The 26,009-nt window shown below is 31.3% G+C and overlaps 1 protein-coding gene across 1 annotated transcript; it reads right to left on the reverse strand.

Moving 5' to 3' along the window:
- Positions 1–5,202: 5,202 nt before the first annotated feature.
- LOC143252291 (calcineurin subunit B type 2-like) lies at positions 5,203–26,009 on the reverse strand. The gene is made up of 6 exons (XM_076504203.1): positions 25,895–26,009; positions 24,766–24,805; positions 22,981–23,157; positions 16,922–16,981; positions 15,115–15,299; positions 5,203–8,652 (listed from the first exon to the last, which is right to left on the reverse strand). The coding sequence occupies exons 1-6, from the start codon at positions 25,895–25,897 to the stop codon at positions 8,605–8,607; spliced, it is 513 nt and encodes a 170-aa protein (XP_076360318.1). The 5' UTR covers positions 25,898–26,009; the 3' UTR covers positions 5,203–8,604.

Genomic DNA, 26,009 nt, shown 5'->3' on the forward strand with positions numbered 1-26,009 from the left:
TATTTCTGTCTTATATATTAACCAGAACATTATATTCTACAAGTGTTTATTTCTGTCTTATATATTAACCAGAACATTATATTCTACAAGTATGTATATTTCTGAATTAAGCGTACATTAATTACACTGCACAACAACGTTTTTGCTTCTTGAACACTGTTGGGTGTTCCTTATAGATTTGTGGAGCTGCTGATCACGAAAATCACATCCAAATTTGCCCATCACGTACCGTTTCATCGACATCTTCAGTTTTGCTACAATGGAAAAACGATATCAGGGCAACTGGAATCCATCAATGCTTGCTGACTATTGTCGGACACTGCAATGTGATGCATCGGACATTGAATACAAACGAAAATCAGAAGCAAAACACTTTTAATTATGTTGAACTTAATAGCCTATTAAAAACCTAAAAGCAACTAAATACATTATTGCCAGTAAACAGTTAACTGTCTATTTCTCAGAGTTCCTACGTGATGAAGCAAAACCAAAACTATATTTGTGTATACCCACCAAGTACCTGTCAGAATCAGCAAAAACTTTTCAAAAAAATTGTTGTGCAATGTTATGGAACTTCTGTTGAAACATTATTTGTGAGGTTAGGCTCACAAGTGAACATAGCCTGTGCCCTGTAGCAAGCGTTATTGAAGCAACAAATTAATTTTTTATCCTTACGTGATTTGTACTTCAAATTATTTTTATCAAATAATCCAAATTAACTCACTCATCGACAGAACACGTTGCAACAGTAAACCATGGACACGGTTTGAAAGAAACTTTATTACAAGTGTATAAAGTTTTACAAGCTTATATGTCATCAGTAGGTTTCAGTTTTTTGTTTTTCCACCACCCTACTCACAATCAAAACTGAAACTAATAAACGAAACAAAAACATTAAACTGCAATTTACCATTTACCCCTGAAACCAATTAAAATATAATCAACGCTTGGAGAAAACCTGCCATTAAACATGAAGTTCCTGTCGACTTCAAATTCACACAAAACCTGGCCGTAAACTAAAGTCATAACTAAATACAAAATTTGTAAAATTATGCAACATAAACGTCGTTTATAAAATAATATGCAACAACTCTTTAAAATTCTACATAAGAGAAACGGGAAAGAATTAGAAACCAAATTCACAAAACATAATAAAATTTTTGTTTTTCACCATTGTAACTCAGAAACACACTATAGTCATACAAAATACTTTTAAAACGGCATATCAAAGTACGACAAACGGAAAACAAAAAAAGCTATTTTAACAAAACAATAATATTTAAAACCAATAACCCAGGATACCAAGATATTTGTTAAGCAGTCTCTCCTGATATGATCTCTTGTATATATTCACGTGCCTACATAAACCATTTGTATACGATAATGACATAAACTTAGCGATACGTTGTACATTTGTTATAATTATCTCCAACCTTTATTTCACAAAACGTGGGTTTCTAGTCGTCAAATTTTAATGCTTTTAAAGAGTAGCATTTTCTTCAATCCAAAAGCCTTTATTTTGAAATTTTTAAGGCATTTAAAATATTATTGAAATGTAAACGTTAGTAGTAGTTTCGAAACTTTCAACTACAACTGTGTTTGTTGAAATCCAATCACTATATACTTTGGTAAGAGATGAAAGGCCTTGTCGGCAACGATCTACAACAGATAAAGTGTGATTAATAAAGTTTTAAGACAGTTTGAAATATAAGTGAAAGAAACTTTAGTACAACGTGTCGACAATCTCGTGCTATCATCAGCTACCTGATGATGACATATGCTTGTCAATATCTTGTGCTGATTCAATAATGTTGAGGTCTGGTCTGCAAAGACTACTCCATGATGTCCAGCACCACACTTTCTCATTTTAAGTACAGTTTAATTGCACTGTCCGTATATTTAGGGTCATCATGATGGTAGAAAAGGAGTCCATCTTCTATCAATTATTTTCAGAAGATATAGTGCGAGATATCATTATCTACTTACACTATGTTGCACATATTCTTAAATCAATCTTCACCAGATCTCCTACACCAGTTGCCGAGATAGACAACCTCCATGCTTAACAGTTGGTTTACCACCCCAGGATAGCGGGTTCGAATCTACGTCCCTTTCAACCGTGAAGGGGCGTTATTTTGTTACTGTTAACCCCACTATTTATTAGTCAAAGAGTAGCTCAAGAGTTGGAACTAGATGATATTTACTAACTGCTTTCCCTCTAGTCTCGCACTGCTAAACAAGGGACGGCTAGCGCAAACAGTCCTCGTGTAGCTTTGCGAGAAATTCAAACCAAATCCAGTTGGTTTAAGCACATATCGTTCAACCCTAACTTTCTTCTATACTTACTGCCTTACTTTCGACCAAAAAACTTCAGATTTACTCACTGAATAAGATTTGTTTCTATTACTCTTGAGTCTATTATTTATGTTTATTCGCATATTTTAACCACTTTGTATTACTGCCCTTTACGTAATAGATTTTTGGATACCCACTTGTCCTTTAAAACCACTTTTCACTGAGGATATTTGAACAGTGAAAAATAGAATTTCACATCTAATAAATCTGATAGCTCTTGTGCTAACTTTTGGCTTAAGGAAGTAATCTTAGGACACTCTTTATCTTGTTCAGCATATATCTACATATATTAAGCATATAAATATATATACATATATTTAAATGTACAAATATTAACCACAGTAACTACCCAAATATAAACTGCACGTATTTTCTATAGCATAAACTCACACTGCTTGATGGGTAAATGTTCAATAGGCTGTGGAGAACCAAAGGTAAACATTGCACAAGCTCTCTACTATGACACAATTATCTCACTTAAACCTTAAGTAGCTACAGTAATTTACTTTCATAGTGAAGCAACCCTTCTTAATTATTTTATGAAATTAAACCACTTTGTTGAAGCTCAAGAGTATATGAAAAAATCTCTTCATACGTATTTACCTTTCATGGGAATTTTCTTTTTTCATTTTCAGAACCAATATCAGTTTTTAATATACCTTCTGTGTATTTTAAATTGCTGTTTAACAGTGTATTCAAGATATGCATGTTCCTTACACGCACAAAATGGTGACTGCAAGTAAAAACCAGGGAAAAACACAAAGAACAAATTTAATCAAAAGCATTATTAATATAAGAACTTTGAATTCACTACAATGATAGATTTGAAAGACTAAGATAGATATTTGGTCAAATGCAACATTAGGAAATAAAATACTCTATATGAAAATAAGGATAGCTGAAAATATAAAAACGAATTGCTGGTATTTCTTCATGCAATATATAACGGTAGGGCCTTTAAGGAATGATATCATAAGGATAATATATGATGATTACGGGATGGCTGGTTATTACATTCTACTTTTCCTCCAGTTTTAAGTAATGAGGATTCAAGAATTATATCTAAACTTAAACTTTGATCATGGGTTGAAGAAGTTGGTAACTTTAATTGGGAGTTTTAAAAAGAAATTGGAAAGTTTAAAAAATAATAAAGTATATGAGCCAAATAATATTTATACAGGGGTTTTGAAGGATTTCACGGATGAAATATGTGAGCTACTTGCTGTTATTTTCCTACAATCTTGAATAGTAGGCAGGTGTCAGAACAGTTAATGTTGGCTAATGTTACTCCTCTTTTCAAGGGTGTTGATAAAAATTGTCCCAGTAACTTTGTAATTAGGGGCCTATTAGTCTGACATCAATGCTAAGAAACGTTTCTGTTTTTTTTTAATGAGATAAAAATATGCTTTGCAAGGTTATTTAAAAATATTAATATTTTGTTGGATAATCAGCATAGGTTCACGAGGAGAAAATACTGCCTCATAATTTTTGGACATTATTTTAATAGGATACTGTGGAGGTAGATGAGGGTGCAGGTGTTGTTGTGCCACATCTACAGCTTCAAAAAGCATTTGGCATAGTGCCACACGAAAGGCTTCTTAAAAAGGCTTACAGATTTGCTCATTGGATAGAAAACTGGCTAGGTGAGAAAAAAAGCAGAGAATTTTTATAAACAAAGTTCAGTTAAATGGAGTATATGAAAACCCAGTGTTAAGACCTTTGCTCTTCTGGATTTACATCAATGACATAAATGAAGGAATGGTCAATAACTAATTTCTATTTGCTGATTGCAATAAAGTTGTGTATTATCAGCTGTGAAGAGGATGCTACTGCCTAACTAAAGAGTTTGAATTATTTAGTGAGTATGGTTAAAAAAAAAAAAAAGGCAGGTAGCTTTTAATTTTAATAAACACCAGGTACTCCACATTAGATATCACAATTTGAATCATGAGTATAATTTTGGTGGGAATAGCATTAAGTGTTATGGAAGAAAAATATCTTAGTGTTCTAGCTGATCACTTTCATAAGCCATTCAAAGCAGTGTGCTGTTGTTAGTGGTAAGGAAAAAGGAAGTTCAGGTTATATCTACAGAAATATCAAACACAAGTCCAAAGAGGTTATAATGTCACTGAATGGGTTATTGGTTAGGCTTCATTTGGGTTATTGAGTTCAGGCTTGGGCTTCTAACCATGTAAAGGACATTGAATTGTTGGAAAAGGTTTAGAGGAGGGGTTAAATAGGACAATACCTGGGATGGAAAAATTATCATATGAGAACATTTAATATTTATGAACTTGTTATTATTCAAAAAAAGACGTTAAACAAGGTGTAATTGAGGTGTTTAAGATTACTAAGAGAATTGATCGTGTTGACGTACCATCTTTTTTCATATTGGTAGAAAGACTAGTAGGATGAGGATACACAAAATCTAAGTTTGTGCAGAGTAGAAATCATCTTCAGTTAAGAATACTTTATTTTTGAAACAGTGTGATTGGCCTCTGGAAAAGATTGCATTCCTAGATAAACAAAAAGGTCTATTGCTGTCCCATAATGTTATGTTCTAAAATATGAAGTGTTATTAGACTTAGACAATTCTGTCAAATGTGTATTAAACTGCTGTTGAATCATTGTTCTACAAATTTCTTCTGCTTGGATTTCTGAAAGAGAAGTTGCAATACTTTTGTTGTTGGTTACCAGATATCCATAAAAAAACATGAGCTGTGCATCAATGTAACATATAAGTTTATAAAATCATACATATATTTCAAATGTGAAGCACAAAAGATTTGAAATGTTATATGACTAATGTATATTACCTGAGAATCAAAAACAAAGTGTGAAAAATGATAGAGTAACAAAAGGAATGTCACAGCACTTTAATTCTTAAACAATGAAAAGTGGTCTTGCAATATCTCAAAATTCAACAATCTGTTTGAACAGAATACACAGTATGAAGACATAACAGTCATAATATTTGTAATTGCGCTGTGAAAGTCTACATAAAATTCTAAGGTACACATGAGAAGTTATTCAACAAAATTAATTATGGAGCTTATGAGGGGAAGAGGGTTATTGCATACCATTAATTAAACAAGAAAATATACAGTTCACATATTTTATATAAAGGAAGTCTATCTCTAAAAGTGTTCAGTGTTAGTAAACACAGAGCTTCCTTCTCCCACATTTAATATTTTGTTTATATTAGTTCTGTACATAAAACAAGTTTAAAACTTGAATTTAGCAACATCAAAATACATCAGAGTTATTTTAACACTAGCATATATTGTTTTAAATCAAATGTTTAGTCCTTTAAAGTTTCAGAGAAATTTTCAACCAAGAAACTGGAGTACACTACAACACTTCTATAAGACTCTTTTAGATGGTTTTGAACCCCTATGTAAGAGTCCAAGCAAGATATCAAAATGGTAAATATGAACAAAATGTTTAAAAACAAAGCTTACAGTAAAATACTATATATTGCACTTACAAGAAAGTTAAAAAAAATCCAAAAAGATAGCACTCTAGCACCAGTTGTATCATTAAGGTTACACATTTCTCTTTAAGATCTATCTTACTTGGTGGGAAGCAAAGGTCTTAAACTATGTTTGTTGTTGTTTGCAAGACAAATCTTTGTCTTGCCTGACTGAAAACCTGCTTGGAGAAGCCTGAAACAAAATAGCTAAAGTCCTTACTTCAGTACCACTAGTTTAACTTGATTCCATCTTTATAACTTATCAAATGTTTTTAAATATTGTGTATTAGGATGAACCAATAACCCTTCATGATTTTGTTTTCCCAAAGAAGAATAAACAAATTTAAACACCAATTCTTCACAACTTCTTAGATAGCTACACAATAGCCTGTTCTTTTCTCAGTTAAGAAACTTACAGCTGTTCTATTTGGATGAAAAATAACATTATATTTTGAACATTTATGTTTAAGAAAAGCAATTTTGACCAAACTCAGTAAGTACAATTACATTTGAGTTTAACAAGTTTTACGATATATGATAATTAACACAGAAATATTTAACAAGTACAGATAATTTAAGAAAATGAAACAAACGCTATACTACACACAGATATTAGAAATATTTTGTCTGCTTAACAATACTGAATATGAGATTGAGTTAACTTTAGTGTTTTATAATGAGTAGTAACACTTCATAAATCATACTAATATATTTACACAAACACAAGCAAAATAAAATATACATTTTGTAATTGTAAATTAGAAGATTTGGTCACTTACACTAATTAATGTTTTTCAACTGTTAACTTGAGAAAATTCTCCTGTATCATATGCTACTCCCAACATAAAAACTGTGTACATTTCCTCTTTATAAACCAAACTTGCCAAGCTCACTGGAATATTTATCATTACAGGATATTTTCTCAAACACTCTACTATCTAAAACAAAATTCAATAAAAAAAATGTGCCTCGAAAAACTAAATTGGATTTGATAACTTTCATTAGTAATAACAGTACACTGGCTAAACTGATATGACTTGTTATTTATAACTGGATGTTTAGATAACCATATAAACATTACTAAAAATCCACATTTGGAAAAAATATCAAATGTGATAATTGTGGTTGGGACATACTGGAATGTTTCATATTGAATACTGTAGTCTTTGCACTAATCTTCTAATTGCTAAATTGTAACAAAAACTTGTAAGCATATTTAATAAATCTGTATTAAGCTTTACACAATGAAACTACTTACAACCTGAAATCCACAAGTTAAAACATTCTGATGTTAATCTTATTGCATAAAACATAGATAACTATCTTTATAAACAACATATGTACCAATTCTCAACAACAAGCTGCAGCCAGCAACCATTATGATCACAAAACTTCTATGATATAATACATTATACATATATTTCAACACATAGCCTGATATTCTACAAATGAAGGCAACACTGCACAACTAATTGTACCACCTACATCTTTATCCTTCTATACATGTTTAAAGTAAATGTTCACTACTGCTTGATAAAATATGCCATCTCTTTAATGGAAATAACATAATGTTACTTTAAAGTTAATAATTTTCAACATTGCAAGTTTTTCAAAGGAGGAATTAATGTGACTGGAAATTTAAAAAAAAATTACAAGTTTAGTGTTGAGTTTTATCAACTTTTAAATGCACAAACAAAAATAAAAACCAAAAATAACAACATTATAAATAAAAATAGCATGCATAACAAAAGTTTACCAACTTGTATATTGACTGAGATTAACAAAGGTAGTAAGAAAAAAAGAGATTCAGTAAGGTCTTTATGTCATAGTTATATGTACATTGGTTCTAAGTTACAGTATGCATTTTAATAAAAGACATTAGATTACATCAAATATATGCAACGTGAAGAACATGTAACACATACACACTTCACCTTGGCTAACTGTAAAATAAATACTTGAAAAGATGTTCATTCTAGTTTACAGTTCTCTCAAAATGAGCAAATATATTGTATTTATAATTAACAAAACTGAAGACAATGTAAGATGTACAAAGTAGTACACAAACTATGTGCAAATAACATAATCAATATTTAGTTCAATAGAATAAAGTTCACCTACAATCTATCCAGAAATCATTTCTGTTAAATTTAGTAGAAAACATAAACCTGTTTTCCTCAATTCCCCAAACAAAAATCTAAAACTTTACTCATATTTGAACATGTGTGCATGTTAAAATTAATTAGTCTGCAAGTCATCTACTATACAACTCTTACATCAAAGTCTAGAAACTTCTGTTTATAGTCTTAAGTATTAACACTCTTGATGCATTGACTGAAATAAACAATGTGCTAAACAACAGGTTTGTAACTGAGTATCAGTGTTCCTCAATGATACTAGATTGCTTTTAAGATTCATATTCTTCATACTAAAAAACTGGTGTTGCATAGTTGTATGCATACATGTTGAGTAATTTCTGGTTGTTGTGTCCAACTATAGAATAGAATATTTCACTGCACTTATAATTTAAGTGTACATATATTTCTATATAAATGAACAAAATCCTTTCACAACATAAGAAAAATAAGAGAAGATATACTGTTACTTTTTAACATACATTAACATTAAATGGATGAACATATTCATCCCCAAAATAAGATTTTTCAACACACAGATCTTCCTTAATCCTAAGTATGGACATTTGAAAAATCACAGTAACAAGAAATTTCCTAAGCCTACAGATATTTCAATAATAAGATGAAAGAAATGCAACATTTTTAAACATCAACAACCATCTTCTTGTGAATGTCTGTATTCCCAACAACCTGAAAAAAGTATAAAGAAAATATTACCTTAAGAAAAGAAATCTTGGTAAGTCCTACCTATATGTTAACATTATAGTAGTAACTAAGCACAAATGCATAGTTATTTTCATGCAGACTAAAAAGAATGAACGACATTCTTGCTACGTGTCCATACAAAAATTTCATACTCAACATAAAGGTTTGATTTTTAATACCATAAATTTTTAATTAACCTTACAAACAAACAATAATTAATTCTAAGGGATCAGTTAAACAATTAGTCTAGATTTTCAGAATATTTGAGTCAGTCAGTCTGCCATTAAATTAAAAAATTAGCAATCTCTTAAGATTTTCATCCCCTTGTCTCTTTACTGAAAGCAAACAGTCGTTTTTTATTGTTAAAGGATTTTTAAAAGATCCACTAGTAATAACTGAAATTATTGACAGCAGAATTTTATCTGACACAAAATGTAAGAGATTTTTAATGTTATCGAATATTGTACATCAATTAATTAAAAATATAGGGTTAAGGAAAAAAATATGTTACATAAGGGGTATCATTTAAAGAAAATGTAACAAAAATATTAAGACTCAAAGGAAAAATTCCTTTAAGGACTCTGACAAGAAAAAAAAACACATCAGGCTTAGTTCTGTAAAATAAATAAAAGCATGAAATAAGAAAGTACAGACTACAAAATTGCAATAAGTTTTTTATTTAAAGCTGAAAAAACCAAAATTTCATTCAATGCTGGATGAATAGCAGCTGGCAGTCCTATTAATAACTCTAGTTGAGGTAAAAAAAATAAAACTCTGCAGACGATGCTTGGTATCTCAGGATACAATCCTTATGAGATCTACAATGGTCAAGTACAAATCTTGCAACAACCTTGCTGTATATGCAAGAAGGAATATTGTACTGAGAACAGTAAAACACACAGTAACACAAAGTTATCTTAATGAGCATATAGCTCCTTGAAATACTGTTGATGAGAATAGACAAACAAATCAAAACATTGAGATGGATATTAGACCATAAATAGATGAATAAGTACAGCTGGAACTGTATGCTCTACATACTGCAGACTAATCTACGTTTGAGCTGTTTGGCATTAATCAATGATAGTCTGTAGAGTAACAAATAGAACAGTATTATTGTCAAGGTACAACATCTACAGTGACAAATGATAAAGGATGAGTTTTAGTTTGGATCTTTATATCAGTCAGTGATGTCAAGTGATTTACACAACGCTGACATCCTGACTGCTGACAGATTATGACCCATCATGTCATTCCCACAGAAACACAATTCAATGGTTAGAGATTCATTTACCTGAAATGTCCTAGAATAACCAAGCAGTTCAACTATACTTTCTCACAGGCTAACTACAGTCTTTGAGCTTATGGCTACATTGTAAAATATATGAGAATTCAACTTGCTTTTAGCATGAGTTAAACTGCCATTTTACAAAAACACATGCATTTACCAAGCTAAACTATGGACTTAGAACATGTTATGAAATGTCAATGTAAGATGAACATCAAATACACCTGTTAAGAACAACTGACACTGACTGCTTACCAGTGATAATGGAGAGGATTCTCACTTAAAGTGATTCTAACCAGATGGATATGCAAGTTTGAACAATTTTGTTAAGGCACATGAAATATAATTTGATACCATTCAGATGGAAGATGTTTATTCAAGACAGACAAAAATGGATGAGAAATGTTATATACAGTTAACCTTTTACATTATTTGACATCAAGTACCTGGTCACAGGGCATTAATCACTAAAGGAAGATGAGTCCACTCTAACTGCTGGACCATTCGCCTAAAATTCTATCCCTGTAAGTTTGAATGGATTATGATGCCAAATCATATAAAACTTAATGTCATTGGACCTAAAGTGTGGTTGTCCCCAATGCCAGGGTTGTTCCCAGCTGCAGAAGATTCCAGATCTTCCAGTTCTTTCAGCTTAGTTCCCAACAAGACATACAGACAGAAGATGGCAGTTTATCTATACATGCAAGACTTGCACTACACTAACTCCACATGTTTTAATTGCTACTCTCATATAACTTATATGTCAGGTGGAAATATCATGTAAAAGTTGTTAAATAATGCTGATAGTATGTTAAACGCTATGGATGTAATAGAAATTACTGAAAGTGTACCCTTTTATGTAGCTGATGTCACTGTTTTTCATTTATTACAAGCCTTCATATCTTTATCTTAATAAGTGTTAATAAAGTGTACATCTTTTGATGTAGAATTGGAGAGAAGAGAGAGTGTCATTTATTCTTTGCTTTACTTGTACATTTCCTCAAGATGGTTGACTTATGTAGCTACTTGTTACTATGTACCTAGGTTTTTAAATAAATCTATTTTAGTTGGTGTATTGTCACCCCAAACAATGCTCTCTCATCCCCAATGTAAAACAACCAAGAAAGAACATAACTCCATTGCATATAGCATGTGGTGAAGAAAATATCTTGACACTAAACAGGCTGATAGATCACACACAACAATGGATTAGTATAAAATCCCAAAATGAGACTTTATGGACTTATATAAAAACTGAGAATGTTAAATGGTAACCAAATAACTTACCCATATTGTGAGGAACAATGCAAGACATCCATAGCAATACATTTAAACACTGTATGTAGCAAGATAACAATTGATAATGCTCTGAGTAAGGCTGATCTTCTCACACACACAAAACACTTTCTCACTCTACAAATTATTTGCCTTTCTTTTATATTTTCTGTAATAATACTTTGTTAAGTTCATCATTGTTTATCATTTGTTATTCCTAATCTCTCTTGTGTCTTGGGAGAAATAAAATTTATGCAGAGCTTGATTTTTATTTCTTGTTGCATCATGTCATCTTTTATTTTCACATTTTAAAAAATAAAATATTATTTATCCAAATTAGGAAAAAAAAAAGCAAGTGAAAAAAATAAACATCTAAAATAAATAATTTCTTGAAATACAAATTCCATTTCTGCCTGACCAAATCCTGGAAAACTGATTACTCAACAATCTTGGAATATTAGAGAACAATCAAAGATTATGACCCCATCGAAAAACACAATTAAAAACTGAGACAAACATAGTTAAGTTCTAAAGTGTTAATATTCTGGGTATTACAAGTGGGTCAAATTAAAGCTGAATGTATGGGTACTTCTATTGTACAATGCGATACGACACTCTGACATTATTTCTTCAAAATGTGACAAAAATGATTTTCCTCTCTCACTTCAAAATGTTGATGAAGCATGAGCAACATAACCATGCTTTGAATGAACATTGAAAAATGCCAATTTTAGTTATTTTTTTACCCTAAGTTTTTCCATGTGTGAGATGACACAGAAGAATAATGTTATTATCAACTTAAAACTTCTTTCAAGGTTCTTCCCACAACTCATAGTAATAGTGCCTTGCAAAAGTATTTGTCCTTACCAATAATATCACATTCTGATGAAATACAAATAATAATTTTTCTATGCTAGAAATGTATTTCCAATAGCAACCTACCACTTCTCACAAGATTAGCTATTCTCATTTAGTGCTGCTTTCTATATGCAAACCTTTTCTTTATGCATACCACAAGCTTTGCACGCTCTCCTTGTTGGAATTAGTACATTCCAACATGCCTTTCATGCAAAGCATCATACATCATCTATTAACTAACAGTAGCATAGTATGCTCACACAAAACAAAACTCCTTCCACATTCCTCCACCTCAAGATTTCTGTGGAAAGCCTACAAGAGGAGAGAGATGCATGGAAGACAGTTACAAGAAAAGGGTAGAAATGGCAACATAAAGGTGGGCATGTTTGAGGTTAACATAAGATTCAGAAGCCATTGCCCTCCACAAAAGACAACAAGATATGCAACAATAGGTGACCTACAAACACAAGTTCAGCCCAACAGTAAGCTTGGAAGTGATTAACATAGACCCATATATCAAGAGAGGGAAAAACATAAAAATGTTGAGAAGAATGCTCATGCAACAAAGAGAATAGAAATCAGAGAGAGAGAGACAAAACATCAAAAACCTAAGATATAAAATCCACGAAGAATGAACAAGGCCGACTGGAATCTTCAGGCTGGAACTGGGAAGAAATAGCATACTCACAAGGAGATAAAAAACGATCAAAATTGTTACCATGTTGTGACTTCAGAGAATAAGCCAAGTGTCATTCAATCTCCTGACAGACAAAATCAGAAAGATTCATTACTAAGTCTCCCTCAACTGATGTATGACACAAAAGATTTGTCATTGGTGCGACTACTGGAATGATAATGTTTATTTCAGATTTGTGCAGAAAAGTGATGACAATAAACTGAAAGAAATATGGTAATGTATAACCAAATATATAATCACCTCAAACAAAAATAAAAAATGTATCATGTGAAGCCGCAAAACACAGTAGAAAACATCTATAATCAAAAGTTGACAAATGAAAAGTGAAAGATCAGTAGAAAAGTGTAGAGGAAGTCACATTCATCATGTAAGCACACTATCCTACTATTGGTTAACAGATGACACATGATGATTTGCAACAGACACACATTGGAATGTACTAATTCTAATAAGGAGAGTGCACAAAGCTTGTAGATGTATAAAGTTTGCAAATATAATGAGAACACTTAATACTGTGTGAGGAGGTAAGGACCATATTAGTAGTAATTTTTTTAATGAACTAGTTTTTATTCAAAACTCTAATAATTAAACCTAACGCTTATATGTGAAAAAAATTAATTGTTATCAAAACCTGAAAATATATAAAATGAAATCTGCTGATTGCATAAATGTTCAGCCCCCTAATCAGTACTTGGTGGAAGCACGTTTGGCAACAGTTTATGTTGCGAGTCTTTTTCAACAGGTCTATACCAGCTTTACACAACGGGATGGTGTAATTTTTGCCCATTCTTCCTGAAACAATTGCCCCAATTCTGACAAGTTCATTGGAGACCTTTAATGAGCTGCAACCTTCAAAGACTCACCATGAATTTTTTTATTGGATTTAAGTCAGGAGTTTGCCTGGACCATTCCATAACATTCACGTTCTTCTTTAGAAACCACTCCAGTGTGACTTACACCTTGTGTTTTGGGTCATAATCCACGATGAAGTGTGAATTTTCAAGATGGTTTTAGATTCTTGGCTAACTCAAGCAGGCTTTCCTATAAGACTTGCTTGTACATTGCACCATCCATGTTTCCATCAGTCCTGACAAGCTTCTCAGTCCCTGTTGATGAGAATCATCCCCCATAACATGATTATGCCACCACCATACTTAGGATGGTGTTGACTAGGTTACATGCTGTGTTAGATTTGCACCAGACATAACATTCTGAATTTAGACCAAAAAACTCAGTTGTTTTTTGTTTGACCACATAATCTTCTGCCACATCTGCAGCATCAGTTACATTATTTCCTGATGACGAGAAACTCACTTGAAATAAAAACGTATCTCAGAATGGCTGTTATGGGTATTAACACTTTTACTGATAAGGAGAGAACAACGTTTCAACCTTCCAAGGTCATCTTCAGGTTAAGAAGATGACCTTGGAAGGTTGAAATGTTGTTCTCTCCTTATCAGTAAAAGTGTTAATACCCATACAAGCTGTTCTGAGATACAGATACACAATTTGTCACAAACTCCATACAAGACTTGAGATGATTCTTTTTTAGTAGTGGCTAATTTCTTTCCACTTGCCCACACAGGTCAGCTTTGTGTAAGAACTGAGATACTGTAGATATATGAACACTGACTCTTATCTCAGTCATCGAACATTGCAAATCTTTCAAAGTCACTGCTAACTTCACAAATGCATCCCTAACTAGCTTTCTGCTTGCCTGGTTGCTTAGTTTGGAAAAGTGATATGATATGGGTTAGTGACTGGGTGGTATGAAGCACATTTCTCTATTAATGATGGATTTCACCATAATCAAAGAGATAGTCAGATACACTGCAATTTTCTTTTTAACTTTCTCCTTATCTGTGCCTCTATAATTTTATCCTTGACTTGTTTGGAAAGCTCCTTGGCCTTCATGTTGGTCTGTTATATCACTATGTAAATTGTGGCTTGAAGAAATGTATTTATTAAGTAGTCAAGTTAAACCACTTTGATTGCACAGAAATTATTACACTAATGTTGTGACTTTTCACACCAATCTTTTGCAACTGAACTGATTTAGAGTTGAAATAGCAAAGGGGTTGAAGATGACCTAAGAAGGTCAATGCATTGTTCTCTGCTTTATTAGTAAAAGTGTTAATACCCATACATTGGTGTCTAATCCCATCATAATAAAAAGCACATATGTTCAGATTTTTTAAATATAAATTATAGTGAATTAATAAGAAGGATTAGCTTAACAAATAAGTGAAAGTATAGAAATACTGTACTGTTTATTTGTTCTCTGATGCATGTTATATTTATATCATTTATATTTGTAATTTCTACTTACAGCACAAAACTCTTCAAAGGAGATCATTCCATCATTATCTTTATCAGCAAAGAGAATAGTTTTGTCAACAATCTGTTGAAGTTGTGTTTCTTTCAAGTTATTCCCTACCATCATCTTTAACACTTGAAAAAGTTCTCCATTGGAAATATAACCATCATTGTTCATGTCATAAATCCTGAAGGCAACTAAGGGTAAAATGAAATATCTTAATAAATACAAAAGACAAAAAAACTGGTTAATTTTCAAACACATTCATTACATTTTTTCAATATTTACAATGTTTTACTTTAAAAATGTCAGAATACTTTGTTTCAGTGACAATGCTTTAGAAACAGCTCCAAAACAGTCTGCCATATCTAGTTGTGGTTTCTAACAAGCCAAAGGGAAAAAACTGTAGCAAAACATGTGAAAAATCTTTAAACAAGCATTTAAAACAAAAACTATATTTGTATTCTAATTCAAACGGTTTCTTTACACTATAACCATGCATTTCTAAAATTAAATTCTATGATTTAGTGTGATGAAATGCCATACCTAGACCACCCAATACAATAGGCATCTATTTCTATAACTGTAGAAAAATTACTCAGTGACCTTTACAAACATACCAGCAGAATCACTGTACTTTCATTATGTATCAGCTCACAGGACAATATTGTTTCCAGCAATGATTTTATTTCAAGAGACCACTAGCAGCATCAAAATTATCACTGAATCTTTTTAACTAGTTATCAAACAAAATATTATAACTCTTTTATGCAACACTTAGAATACCTTTACCTTACACTACTGAGAGATGTGCATGATGAAGTGAGAATCAAGAATTATAAAGTAGATACAAGGCACAATAAACTGTTTAATACATCCACTCATAGCTCAACATTAAATACACATTTGTTTGTTCTTTATCTTGAGTAATAACAATGTACACAGCCAAGAAAACTGAATAACACAAAGTACTAGATTAGCAAACAATAGAAAATATCAATAATTATACACTTATAAAATTATATACTCTTTAATGATTAAACTTAAATGAATTTTTAATTTTTCTACAATTATCACTTTTGGTGTTAAGTGATGTAAAAGTTTATTCATTATTTTATGAATTACCCGACTTACCAAAGCATAGATATCACTGTGTAGTTTGAGCATTCCAGTCAGGATATTAGTTTTGACTCTGATTACAATCAACACAATTTATTGTGTAATTTAATTAGTTTTAAATCTTATAAATGTTGTAGAAGCATATTTTTTGGGGGTTTGTAGACTAGTTTTATTCTAATAATCTATTAAAATCTCTGTATGCACAGTACAGGTTTATTAACAATCAAAACATTCAAAATATGAAGTTCTGTTAACAATATTGTCAAATTTTGTTTAACAGACAGTTTATTCTGCTGAGCAAAACTCTCAAGTAAAACAGCTCTAAATATATTAAGGAAACAAGAAAAGTAATTGTACATTGTGTGTTCAGGTTTAACTTATTACTTACCAGGTGTTAACACTCATGATAAAGCTATAGCTCCAGGCTATTTGTTTGCATACGAGATTTATCTAACAATTTCACTGATATTAAAAAACTTCTTATGATGTTAAAAATATACATACATACATACATATATATATATATATATATACTGTGTGTGTGTGTGTATTTCCAATATTTTTACATAACAAATAGTAAAAACTAAAACTACAGTCTCGCAAAATAAGCTATGCTATTAGGAAGGCTAACAGATTAATTAATAATAGTTTAAAAATAATGGTTAAATTACAAAATAGCACCAACAAGATTGATACTTACATCTTAGTTTTGATTCCTTATCTCCTTTAACACTAAACTGAGACACACCTTGAATGAACTCTGAAAAACAGTTCAATAAAAAATAATTAAAAAGACAATTTAAGTTCCACATCTTAAAATAATTTTGATGATTTTCAAAATAATGAAAATGCAACTTTAAAGTGTATTTTTATCACAAAGAATAACTCAAAAATATATAAACATCAAATATTTCACAAACAAATTTATAAAATAAAGAACTAAATATATAACATGAAGAATTACTGGTGAAACAGGTAATTAACCCAATAATTTTATAACTATTACATATATTTTTTTTAAATATGTGTAAACTAAATTCTACAAAACAGTTAAGTGAAAACATATAAATCAAATTTATATCCCAACCTACACTGTACAACAGCTCACTGGGCTCTCTCACTATTTGTCATAAAGACTGTTCTTCATCATTTGAATTAAAAATTTCATTGCCCAACCAAATGGAAACAAATACAAATTAGTAATTCATCAGTTATTAATTCAGAACTATAACATGAATTTAAAAACATTGTGAATTCAACAAAGTTAAATACTCTGTTACCACAAACATTAAAAACTTCTCAGCAAAGATTGCATCTTTATAATGTACAGAGTATTTGTTTCAGGCTTTAACATCTGGAAATCTAACAAGAAAAGCACTGTGACGCAAATCATTTAATGCCAAGCACATAGTACTATTCAATGTTGGATGATGCTGATATCTGACATAAATGGACATTGTGATCTGATATTTAGTTCTAAAAAAAACTTGCACTTTTATTTTTCTTTTCATTAAGTACGTGAAAATGCATTAAATTTTTTTCTCAGCTGGAAAAATTAATATTTGTTGATCATAGAAATAAAAAGAACGGAGATTTTCACAATATATTCAATGACTACTAAAACTTTTGCTTGCATTTCAGGGTACAAGGTTATTATATCAAATTAAAATAGCAGAAATAACATTCCCATAATTAAACATTTATTTCTTAAATGGTAGATATCAAATTATTAATATGAATAAATAGAATTATCAGAGGTTAATAAATAAGTTCCAGCTAATGCATTCTTGAAGAAATTGGTTTTTGAAAATATTTTGAACAAATATCATTAATGAGAATTATGGCTTACAAAGAGCCAGAAATGAATTTGATTCTACCCAGACTGTTAAATAATAAAACCAATTTTAAAATGACAAATTAATATGACACTGAAAAGAAATTTTTTTCAAGATTGTTGGTACACATAAATTACCTTAAAAAATAACAACACATTAATCCACTTTGTGTTATTGTCAAGTTTCATAAAATACTTTTACAGTTCTTACTAGTATTATGATTTACTATGCTGGTTACAGGTGGATGATTAATTTCTTTATCATTATAAGCAATAACCTACAAGTCCTGATTACTTATTTGTGTCACATGAAACAATCCACTGACTAAAGTTACAATTATATTAGTTAATGTCATAAAATAACCTATTTAGCAAAATTAGGGTTTCCAATTATTCTAAACATCCAATAATTGAAATTACAATTTCATGAAAATAATACACTAATAATTATTGTTTCCAGTTACTACTGTTTTACAATTTCATGATAATAATACACTAATAAAAATTGTTTCCAGTTATTACTGTTTCACAATTTGACAGAAATAATACATTAATAAAAATTATCGTTTCCAATTATTACTGTTTTCAAATTACTTCAGCTAACAAGTAACTGAAATATTTCTATTATGTTTATTTTTTTTCATTAATGTTCAGTTTAATCTATTAGTTTCAAGGCTCAAATAACTAATCAAGCAACCAAAATTACAGTTTTTGATTATAACCATTTTAGGTTATTCCAACTATCCAACTCACTGGAACGTTTTTGTTAAGCATAATGCAACACATGAAGCTGTGCTTTTCCCACCACCAAATTTTTAGGGCTCTAAGCTTTCAGACACTGCTGAGACACCAAGGGGCAGCAACTGAAATATTACCTTTATACCAAATATACCAGTTCATACCAAATAGCTGACATGACCGATGACCCAATGTTATAAGTGTCCTATACTGAAACTATTTTTCTGATAGGCACTTATTTCTCACAAAATTAGCTATTCTTATTCAGTGCTTTTTTCTCTATATGCAAACATTTTCTTCAGACATTCCACAAGCCATGTGCTCCCCCCTTGCTAGAATTACTATATTCCAACATGCTTCTCACATAAATCATCATGTGTCATCTCTTAACCAATAGTAACATGATATGCTTGTGATGCACGTGACTCCCTCCACACTCCTATACTGAACCTCAACTTCAAAGTATGGCTAAAGGTATGTGCACCAGAAAAGTTGGGAGGAAGGTAAATACCCATCAAAAATTATGTATGTTATGCATTACTATTTTAAATAACCAGAAAGTTTTGTAAATGTTACAAGGAGACCATGTCATCTATTAATGTGACACTTCAACTCCAGTTGTATAAATGCAATCAGGAGGCCATGTCAACCAGCAAGTGACAGCTCAACTCTGCTAAAGGCAATACTGCATCTACATCAGCAGATAATCATCACCCTCTGACTGTTTCTAAAGAATTGTATTTAGTATGTAAAGGATGTAACACTGAAAACAAGGAAGTGGTTTAACTGGAAATAAAGTAAAGGAATAATTAACCACATAAATGATCCACCTAACTGGGAAGCATATGACACCAGTGAGAGTGACATATACAGAAAGAAAATATGAATGATATAAAGACTGCCTGTTATCTAAAAAGTGAGGAGACCAAAGACCCATAGTGGAAGAACCAGATAAAAATGTCCACCCCACTAGACATGGTAGAGCCAGACAGCTGAAACCTCCCTGACAGTAAACCAAATATGGAAGACCTACCACTTACTCTGTTACACTACTAGGTAAAATTAATGAATGGAGCTAGGTAACAAGGAAGTGATTCAACATGTGAAACCAAATTATCAAGCTAAGAAGGATTTGGTTAATTGTCCAAAGGAGCCATCCCCAGACAATGACAGGGGATAAGATGGAAATAACATCCAACACAGAGACAGAAGTTCAAAAACAGTGATATGCAAAGTGTTGTAGCCTGCAGACTACTGGCCCAAAGCATTGTTGTGATTGATCCATACCGCCATGCAGAAACAGAAGGGCCTAGGAAAAGATGTAGATCTGGATGCAAGGAAAGAAGTGACATACCAACATACGAGTGTTGTCCAGCGACCGATGCAGATCATCACCTAGGAAAGGAAAAAAATAAGTGGGGGTGGAGAGAGGATTCCTATCAAGGTTCTATAGTTTGTGTAATGCCTTCTGAAGGGATTGTAAATGTGCATACCTAAGGGGAAGAGTAACATTATGGAAAACCAAATCCATAAAATCAAATGAACCTTGTGAGTAGGAAACAGCTGTGTTGTGGTTAACTAAAATTTCATTAAATAAAGTTGTGAAGAAAAAAGCAGTGCTTAAAAAATATTAGGTTTGAAAGAAAGATTCCCAATTGGACCAGATGGTGAATGGGTCGAAGCTAGGACTTAAGCATTTTGACAAAACAGTCCATCTGAGCCACTGCAGAAAATAGCTGCTGAACATGAGTGGTTCATTCCAGTTAAGAAGGAACCAAAAGAAGACAGTCAGCCACATAATGAAATCACAGTCTCTGAGCATGGAGATAGCATGCTAAAATGTGGACAATTCATCCAAACATGTAATGTTCCAAAGCAAGTCTGAAAGGAAAGGCCTGAAACTGATTTACAAACCCAAGAGGACAAAACAGAAAATTCGGATAAGAAAGAGGTAATATACACACATGAGAATGTGCAAGAAACATCTATAAATCATGTCAATATCCCAAGAGAAAACACCTATTTCAGGGAAAGGATGATGCCAAAGTGAACTTAGATACTGATATAAAGAGAATGAAATTAGAGCAATCAATAACTGGTTGCCAATCCCTAGTTATATTGAAGACAATAAACAGGCAGAACCAAAAATCCAAAAAAGGATGGGACACAATTATGATTGCCAGATGCAAGAGAAATTACAGAACCACTTCTGAACTAAGCTAGTTGGCTACAGAACGTCAAGGAAAAGGGAAATGAAAACTAGAGATGGTGAATTTTTAGGGTGAGAGAAATTAAGGCATATAATGCTCTAATAGAGACAAATGGTTACAATATTTTAAAGGGTGGAATATTGAAGGGTCAATGACACTCGAGGCCTAGTAATTTCCCAGATTTTATCAAAGACAAAATCACCAAAACAGGGTCCTACTTAAAACTCTAGGATAAATCAAAGATAAACAGACTTAAGCTGATACAGCATCATGACCTCTAATGTTCCAAGAAGAAAAAAAAACATATATAAAACTAAGAGACTTATGGTTCCAGTAACAAGAAACTTAAGAGATACCAATTGAAAAAGTAGTAGACAACCTAACCAGCAAAATAAGATGAAGTCCTAAGGGGCACAACACAATAATCCCCTCACTTAACTGTGAGGCTAAAAGATCAGAATGGAACCAAATATCAGGGGAAGGAGCTACAACTAAAGGAAGTTTGGTCATGTAATCAGTAAAAATTAGGTACATAATATATAAGCCACCTAGAAAAAAATATCACAAACCTGAAACATAAATCTGTTAAGATTGAATTAGGCCTAAGAAGCACCACAAGATTAATAATGATTGGCAACTTCTAGAAACAGCAAAAAACAGACAAATTCCTTGTTAATCAGTAAAGGCTCAGAAGTGTTAATGGTGTAGGCTGAAATAAAGGATAATTCATGTTACATTTGACCTCCTGATGCATAAAGGCAAATAAATCTTGGGTCACCAGCACAACAGGCCTTAGCCTGTAACCTCTTGAATGGTAATGTTAACTTCAGATTCATAACACAGAAAGTATACATCACACACAAATTCAGAGATAAGACAATTTAAATGAACTCATAAAAACAAACATGATCAAGTTGAATAAATCAAATTAAGTTTAATTAAATACCTTAGGAGGAAAACAAAACTGAACATGCAGCAATTACACAGAATAGCATGCAGGATTCATGACCCCTAATCTGTTGTTATATGTAAAGAATAACATGCAAAATTCATACCCCAATCAGTTCTTATACATACAGAATAGCATGCAGGATTCATGACCCCTAATCTGTTGTTATAGGTAAAGAATAACATGCAAAATTCATATCCCAATCAGTTCTTATACATACAGAATAGCATGCAGGATTCATGACCCCTAATCTGTTGTTATAGGTAAAGAATAACATGCAAAATTCATACCCCAATCAGTTCTTATACATACAGAATAGCATGCAGGATTCATGACCCCTAATCTGTTGTTATAGGTAAAGAATAACATGCAAAATTCATACCCCAATCAGTTCTTATACATACAGAATAGCATGCAGGATTCATGACCTTAACCTATACTTTATAACCTTACTCAAATGTAATTAAATCAATATATAAACCAAGATCTAATTTTATTATTACCTAAAGATAAAAGAATTGTAAAAATTCAATTATGCTGTAGCTACTGATGCCAAAATCAGTATTAATGTACAGAAGATAGATCCAAAAAAACTTGAAAAAAATATTATATTTCTTAATTTTGATATCAGGACTATTCTTTGTTAGAAATACATTTGTTAACCTGAAGATGACATAAGGTAAAAATGTTGGTCTTTATTTTAATAAAAGTTTTAATACCCATACCTGACATCTTGAAATACATGTCTCTCTTGTTCAGCTATCTCCAATCACTACATTAACATTTAATTATATATTGAATAGCTGTATGCATTTTTAACTATCTTCTTTCTTAGGAATGTTCTTATAAAAACATGATATTCATATCTTCTTTTCTGTAAACTAAAATATACTTTTTCATTAACATGGTCAATAACAATAAATATCTGATAATAAATAAAAGCAGAATAATAAATATATTTTTATTTATAAATATAAGTCTAATCTCCATTCCTTTCCTTAATTATTAAGTAATTTTAAATAACTTACCTTTAAAGTCAACTTCCCCATTCCGGTCAGTGTCAAATATGTCAATAACTCTTTGCACTAGTGGGTTCTGTTGAAGTTCGGGCAATGACATAAACTCATCTACACTGAGAGAGCCAGAATTGTCCAAGTCTAGTTTACGAAACCTCTTTCCAAGTCTTTTGATTTCATCAGCATCGACTAAGAAATCATAAACCAATAAAATTCAAACAGAAGCAATATTAAACATACTCTTACCTCTACTAAGGTTTAAGTCAGTTAGTTATGCATTGTCCAACAACTCTTGTGTTAAATTACTATTATTGTTGCATATGCTTTCATATTTTAAGACTATTTCAAATGTATTTTTACTCAGCTTGAATAAGACCCCCTACTAGTAGTAGAGGACTGTATTTTGTCCATCTTCATTAGCTATACAGTATATCACTGTGTCTAATTGATATGTGTGATGTTTTGATAATTTACACTGTATAACATGTTGGATTACATATCGTGAACACATACGTCTATTATAACGCTTGGAAATGTATCCTGACTTTTCATATCATTTGTGTTCCTGAAGTAACCACAAACTCAAACACACAGCAACTTTCAATTAAATTTTCTCATTAAATCTAGCAGGTGATAACATTTGCTAGGTTTATTTCTGCACATGTAAAACAACTAAAGTGTAAGTGAGACAGGATTTAGTGCACTAACGAATTTTAAACAAGGTTGCAAATCTCTTGAAAATTCATTTTCAAGAATAAATGGCTTAAATGTTATGATAGATATAACTCCTCTGACAGCTAGTGCTCATACAACTTGGCCACAACGACAAAAATCTTCACCTATAGAAAGGTTAAATTACCAAAATGTACAAGTTAAAAAATATTTGTATGTTACCCATGCTCAAGCAATAACAACCGTTGGAGATAAAGGGTAATATACATATTTATGGTTTTGTGTATACACATCTATGACATTTACTATGCAGGTGAAGACAGTGTGAACTGGAGTGGAGCTGCTCCTTACCTTTCTTACGAACAGTGTAAGCAGATCAGCTGACTCTTATATGGACTGGATTGCTAGGCATATAACATGGTAGTATAAATCCAGTACTGCAACCTAACTAGAAAAAATTGTATGCAAAAGAAACACAAGTGAAAAATGCACATCTTGAGGTTTCTAAGAAATACATGTGCAAAGCTTAATAAATTAATATATAGATGCTTGGGAGCTAATACACTGATTCAAATATGGCAAGATTTAATTTTTCTAAAGTAATCAGTGTGTGAAAAGAGAAAGTGCATCCTCCTTCCCCAAGTATTAATCAATGTGCGAACAAAATGTTAATGATCAATATTTTAGGTGTTTGGCTGCTACTATGTTAAGAGTGATGAAAAAGTGTAAAACTTGCTATATGAGTAAATGGTAAATATTTCTAAGATTGTCATGTCAAAATGTATCATACAGCTAACCCCTAATGGTAAGCCTTTGTTTTTCTTACCACAATTTCAAATGTATCTTAAAGCAACTAAACAAATTAGTGCACATATTTCTGTAAATTAACAATAAAAAAATTAGCTTAAAAATATTTAGGAAACAAAAAAAAACAATAACCTGGAAATTAATGTTATTCTTCCATGCAACAATGAATGTAATCTAAAAAAAATCTAAACTACATATCTTAAAAAATAAATTTATTTTAAATGCCATTGATAAAGTTTTCATCCAACCAGAACAATAAAAACAAGAAGACCTATAACAAAGGTTTAAAGAATATGACAATTTTCTCAGATTACTTACATGTGGAACACATCTCCATAGGAAGTGATGTTTCATTTCCCTATGAAAAAGAAAAATAGCAAACTGAACACACATATCTAAAGATAAAATCTGAAAAAAATTCTCAATTGAAGTTCTCAAGTAAAAAAAGTAAACACTAAACCTGTGATTATAAATATTAGTTTTTTTTTCTTTTGTAATTCTGACAGCAAAATGTTTTGTTTTTATTATTTGAAAATGTGAACAATATGCTCATTGGTCCATGTAATGAAGTAATACAGTAAACTTGTATCTATACCATTTCTCTAACAAATTATAGACACCAGTGATATTTAGTTTTTTTGCACTTCTCAATCTTTCAATCATTTTATTTATAATTCAAGTTTTATGCTTTAAGTCAGACTGATAATTCCTCTGGATCAAGAAACATTTTTTTTTTTAAGGCCACAGCATATTACTGAATAATTTTAGCAATAACAACACATACCAACAAAGTCCTGATTGTTACCACACTAAGTTATGCTTGTACAATTACATAGTTTATCATAATTTTTCCCTAATTCTGCTTAGAAAAGATTTTAGTCTTATAGAATGTACATTACAAAAGGCTCAGTATTCACTGTTTATTATTACTTCTGCCAACATTTCATCAGTATTACCATTATTAAATACAACACTTATTTTTTATCTAGCTTGTACTAATACTAGTAATTAGGAGGTACCATTTGATAACTGAACTTGTAACAACTCCTACCAGTAAAACTAAATGCGAGAACTTAAAAAAAAATGTAAATCATGTAACTTTTTTTTAATTGTTATTAATTGTATAACTATAATTTCATGGCATTGGTAACATAACATTGTATTTTCAAGAATAAGAAATATCTTGAATTGAGTTCAATACTGTATAAGGGTATGAACATAAATTTGTGTATTACAATTTGCAGCACTATTATTAATTTATAAAACTAACTTTCAATTTTAATTTTTACGCCTCTACCCTGCTTCAGTGCACACTTACACAAACCATCACATCATTACCAAATCACTGATACAAACTGATGAATTATAAAGTTACAAATAATGAATTCAATCATAGATATTTTAAGAGGATGATATTCTGTTTCTTGAAACTTAAGGTTAGTCTTACCATTGTGATTTAACGAAATCAAAACGTCAAGCGTATAACAATTCTAAACCTCCCTTAACACTATACTTAAGCCTATCAGTATTAACTGATGCTTTTCTGAGTTTCGTTTCAGACT

The sequence above is a fragment of the Tachypleus tridentatus genome, chromosome 6, assembly GCF_004210375.1.
Source record: "Tachypleus tridentatus isolate NWPU-2018 chromosome 6, ASM421037v1, whole genome shotgun sequence".
NCBI classification, from domain to species: Eukaryota; Metazoa; Arthropoda; class Merostomata; order Xiphosura; family Limulidae; genus Tachypleus; species Tachypleus tridentatus.

Coding starts and splice junctions, on each gene's coding strand:
- LOC143252291 (XM_076504203.1), bottom strand. Junction 15,300..16,921: donor TAAGGAATCAAAACTAAGAT/GTAAGTATCAAT, acceptor TTTTACCCTTAG/TTGCCTTCAGGATTTATGAC. Junction 8,653..15,114: donor CCTTTGAAGAGTTTTGTGCT/GTAAGTAGAAAT, acceptor TACTTTTTTCAG/GTTGTTGGGAATACAGACAT.